Source organism: Neolamprologus brichardi, chromosome 17 (genome assembly GCF_056152115.1).
Source record: "Neolamprologus brichardi isolate AB-2024 chromosome 17, ASM5615211v1, whole genome shotgun sequence".
Classification (NCBI taxonomy): Eukaryota; Metazoa; Chordata; class Actinopteri; order Cichliformes; family Cichlidae; genus Neolamprologus; species Neolamprologus brichardi.
In genome coordinates, this window is record NC_142120.1 from 24365151 (window position 1) to 24370575 (window position 5425).

A 5425-nucleotide genomic window follows, 5' to 3' on the forward strand; every position below is an offset into this window, starting at 1 on the left:
TATGCAGTACTAAGAATAACTTGATGTTCCTGAAGGTGCTTTATGAATTGTTGACCCACTGACAAACATTTTGAGTTCTACTAAATTAAAAAACAATTTGTGGTAACCTGATTATTATTTTAAAAGAATGATTAACAACACTTCTTGTAATGGTGTTAAAATCAGCCCAATGTTTATTTTCAAATGCAAAAAGTAAACTACACTGCCGCCATGGCAACTATGACACGTTTAGAATCTTATGACCACTTTGTCCTTTGATCCTTTGATCTTAAAAAACCCTCAAACAGGGGTGAGACACAACTTTTAGTCCGTTATTCGCAGCATTTATGTTCGCAGCATTCAAACGTTCGCCAGACAAATCTTTTTAAAAATTTCAATACTTTTGAGAGTGACAGTTTACAGATTCAAACATGTCTCAGAGAAAAAACAATAAAGAAATCCTTGAAGAGAACGAACACCTGAAAATAAACCAGAGAGACATGCAGTGCCAACTCCAAGACATGGAGGAGAAAAACAGAGCGCTGCAGGCAAAGCTTGATGAAAGACCGCACACAAAGGAAGAGTTTCTTCAAGAAAAAAGGCTACAGGAGATAAAACAGAAGGAAATGGATTTCAAGCTTCAGGACATGGAGAAACACAACAAAGGCTTGCAAATCAAGCTTAATGAAGCTCTGAAAAAAATTAAAGAACTCCTCCAAGAAAAAGAACAACAGGACATGAAGCAATGCAAACTCCAAGGCATGGAGGAAAAATACAAAGTGCTTCAGGTAAAGCTTGATAAAACACTGAACAAAAATAAGGAGTTTCTTCAAGAACAAAAGCAACAAGAAATTAAACAGAAACAAATGGACTGCAAGCTTGAAGACGTGGAGGAAAAATACACAGCGCTGAAAATAAAGCTTGATAAAGCACTGCAAAGAAATAAAGATTTCCTTCAAGAGAAAGAACAGCAAGACATGAAACAGAAACATCTGGATTGCAAGCTTCAGAACATTGAGAAACACAACGAAGGCTTGCAAGTAATGCTTGATGAAGCTCTGCAAAAGAATAAAGAAATCCTTGAAGAGAAAGAAAAACTGGACAGTAACCAGAGAGACATGCAGTGCCAACTCCAAGACATGGAGGAGAAAAACAGAGCGCTGCAGGTAAAGCTTGATGAAAGACCGCACACAAAGGAAGAGTTTCTTCAAGAAAAAAGGCTACAGGAGATAAAACAGAAGGAAATGGATTTCAAGCTTCAGGACATGGAGAAACACAACAAAGGCTTGCAAATCAAGCTTAATGAAGCTCTGAAAAAAATTAAAGAACTCCTCCAAGAAAAAGAACAACAGGACATGAAGCAGTGCAAACTCCAAGGCATTGAGGAAAAATGCAAAGCGCTTCAGGTAAAGCTTGATAAAACACTGAACAAAAATAAGGAGTTACTTCGAGAACAAAAGCAACAAGAAATTAAACAGAAACAAACGGACTGCAAGCTTGAAGACGTGGAGGAAAAATACACCGCGCTGAAAATAAAGCTTGATAAAGCACTGCAAAGAAATAAAGATTTCCTTCAAGAGAAAGAACAGCAAGACATGAAACAGAAACATCTGGATTGCAAGCTTCAGAACATTGAGAAACACAACGAAGGCTTGCAAGTAATGCTTGATGAAGCTCTGCAAAAGAATAAAGAAATCCTTGAAGAGAAAGAAAAACTGGACAGTAACCAGAGAGACATGCAGTGCCAACTCCAAGACATGGAGGAGAAAAACAGAGCGCTGCAGGTAAAGCTTGATGAAAGACCGCACACAAAGGAAGAGTTTCTTCAAGAAAAAAGGCTACAGGAGATAAAACAGAAGGAAATGGATTTCAAGCTTCAGGACATGGAGAAACACAACAAAGGCTTGCAAATCAAGCTTAATGAAGCTCTGAAAAAAATTAAAGAACTCCTCCAAGAAAAAGAACAACAGGACATGAAGCAGTGCAAACTCCAAGGCATTGAGGAAAAATGCAAAGCGCTTCAGGTAAAGCTTGATAAAACACTGAACAAAAATAAGGAGTTACTTCGAGAACAAAAGCAACAAGAAATTAAACAGAAACAAACGGACTGCAAGCTTGAAGACGTGGAGGAAAAATACACCGCGCTGAAAATAAAGCTTGATAAAGCACTGCAAAGAAATAAAGATTTCCTTCAAGAGAAAGAACAGCAAGACATGAAACAGAAACATCTGGATTGCAAGCTTCAGAACATCGAGAAACACAACGAAGGCTTGCAAGTAATGCTTGATGAAGCTCTGCAAAAGAATGAAGAAATCCTTGAAGAGAAGGAAAAACTGGACATTAACCAGAGAGACATGCAGTGCCAACTCCAAGGTGTGCAGGAACAATACGTAGCGCTGCAGGTAAAGCTTGATGAAACACTGCACAAATATCAAGAGCTGCTTCAAGACCAAGAACAACAGGAAATAAAGCAGAAAGAAGGCAAACAAGCCAAATTAGAAGAAGTGGAGAAAACATGCAAGAGACTTGAGCAGGAGAATACAGAAACAATCGATCAGTTGAGAACCCTCATCCTAGAGAAAAAAGTGCTCGTGGAAAAGCTCATGGAAAAGAAGAAGAAACGCTTCCGCGTCTTCTGGAGGAGGGACACTCCTGCTTTTTCTACTTTTTCTACTTTTTCTACTGCTGATGTCACCTCGTCTTCCTCCACCTCTGTTCCATCTTAACTTTCACCTCTCCTCTCCCTTTCTCTCCCTTTCCCTCCTGACACCTCTCCCTCCCCTGTCTCCCTTTAACTCCTATCACCTGTCCCATCTCCCTCCCCCCTCTCTCTCTTTTCACCCTCACCCCCCCAACCAGTCCCGACAGTTGACTGCCCCCTCTAGAGCCTGGTTCTGTCATAGGTTTCTTCCTTTAAAGGGAGTTTTTCCTATCCACTGTCGCACCTAGTGCTTGCTCAGAGGGGATTGTTGGGGTTTTCTCTCCTCTATCTCTTTCCTCCTTTCTATCCCTTTCCTTTACCTTCTTCTTTACAACCTCCTCCCCCCCCCTTTCTATTTCCTCAATAATTTAATAATAAACACAATTGGCAAAATTTTAAAAAGTCAGATCAATGTCTTCATTCAAGAATTAATTGTCTTTGTTACGGGGTCATGTGTATTTTGTGTTTTCCTCGGGCTGGTGATCCTTGCAGTCGTTGAGCACAGGAGTCCAGATTTTTAGTGTTTTAATCACATTTAGTGTTACAGTTTAGATCACAACAATAGGATTTCCACAATTTAGGATTCAGACATTTGTTTTTTTCAATACCGTAATCATTCTATGATTGAGTCGTTTACAGAACCAGCAGTTAGCAGCAATAACTTCAGTTCATCGACATGTGCAAGCATTTCTTTATACACAGCATTTCTGTCAGGTTGAGGTCTGGACTTCCATGCAGTAGATTTGCTGCTGTGTTTGGGCTCATTATCCTGTTGCATGGCCTAATTTAGGAGAAGCTTTAGCTGTCGGACAGACGGCCTCACATTTGACTCTAGAAAACTTTGGCATACAGAGGAGTTCGTCGACTGCAAGGTGCTTATTGCTTGTGTCTGCAGAACAAGCTCAAATCACCACAATTGAACCAGCATTTTGGCCGTTAAAGAATACAAAGAACTTGATTTAATACATAGTTGACAGTGGATTTGAGGTGTTTGTGCTGTGTTTGATTTTTGCTAAAGGTACTGCTGTGCATTATGGCCAAACCTCCACTTTGGTCTCATCTTTTAAAAATATGTTGCTCCAGAAGCCTTCAAGGGCAAATTTGCAAACCTCAACTGAGTTGTTGTGTTCTTCTTAGAGACAATAAGCTTTCTCCTGGCGGCCCTTCGAAACCAACCATACGTGTTTTGTCTTTTTCTAATTAAACTGTCATGAATGTTAACATTTAACATGCTGTTTAAGGCCTGCAGAGGCTCAGATGCAGCTCTTGGGTATTGTGCAGTTTCTGTGAGCACTGAACAGTCTTTGGGGTGGATCTGAATGCTCCAGACTAGCAAACTTGCTCACGGTCAGTTAATCAAGTGCATAGAGCTCTGTGATGAATTTTCACATTTACTCTGTGAATCTTCATTCTTCTAGCTAGTCTTTACTCTTCTAGAAGCTTTCTTTGCTCACATTTCTGCAGCACTGAGTCTATGTCTTCTCCACTGCTATTCCAAACATGGTGCTGATGCAGTTGGCCCGCTGGCCGGAGTTTGGACACCCCCGATGTAAGCAGTAGAAATTACAGCTATTTGTTTAGAAATGTAGAGAGAAAAGTAAAAATAAAAGCTGTCAGAAAAACTCAAGTAAAGTAAAGATACCTGAAAATTCTACTTAAGTACGGTAACAAATACTTTGTTACTTTTACTGGAGTATTGTTTAACAGTAGTATCTGTACTTCTACTTAAGTACAGAATGTCTGTACTCTGGCCAGCACTGTGGAGAACATCCTGTATTGTGCCGGTACAAAAAGTCTCCAGCTGAACTGAACGACTACAGACCAGTAGTCAAAAAAACCTTAAAGCGGCTGATTATGACACCAACTGAAACTCGAGGTAAAAATCAGACTTCCTCTGCAATCTGCATACAAACAACACATTGAAGTGAATGATGCTGTCCTCTACATGCTTCATCATGCCCTAGCTCATCTGGAAGAATCTGGCACTTTTATGAGAGTTCATTTTTCAAACGCTTTCAGTACTATTCAACCAAATATACTCAAAGACGAGCTCACAGAGATGGGAACAGATTCTTCCTTTGTTTTCTAAGTCACAGACTACCTGACAGAAAAGCCACAGTTTGTGAGAGTGGGGAACTTTGTTTCTGGAATGTTAATAAGCAGTACGGGAGCGCCACAGGGGACCGTTCCAGGTCTATTTCTTCTTCACATTTTATACAGCACACTCCTGCCACATCCAGAAATACTCAGATGATGCTGCCATTAGTGGCATGCATCAGGAATAGACAGAATCTAAATACAGGGATCTTGTAAAAGCTTCCAGTGACTGGAGTCACAAAAACTGCTATTATATTGAACACCTCTAAGACGAAGGAAATGAAAGTTCTGAGCAGTAACAAGTATAAATATCTACGTTTACACCTAGATAACAAACTAGACAGTTGATGCCATCCTGAACAACTCCAATAACCCAATTTATAACATCTTCATAGACGAAACCCCCCCCAATCAATACTGGAAGTCTCCCGTCTTTTTGTTGTCAAACGGAGAAATACAGAAAATGATTCGCCCCACAGCCATCAGGCTTTCCAATTCTCATACAATTAGCAGATATATGATTTTTTCCTCTGAGATCAATAGTTATTCTTATTATTTCTTATTCTTATGGCCTGGATGATTGAGAACCGACACAGAGACGTCACGCTCACTGGTTTTCATGGAAATGTGGAGGAGTACACCCCCCGG

The 5425-nt window shown here is 40.1% G+C and overlaps 1 protein-coding gene across 1 annotated transcript; it reads left to right on the top strand.

Moving 5' to 3' along the window:
- Positions 1–363: 363 nt before the first annotated feature.
- LOC148097943 (uncharacterized) lies at positions 364–3054 on the top strand. The gene has a single exon (XM_087830727.1). The coding sequence runs from the start codon at positions 411–413 to the stop codon at positions 2703–2705; it is 2295 nt and encodes a 764-aa protein (XP_087686853.1). The 5' UTR covers positions 364–410; the 3' UTR covers positions 2706–3054.
- Positions 3055–5425: the final 2371 nt, after the last annotated feature.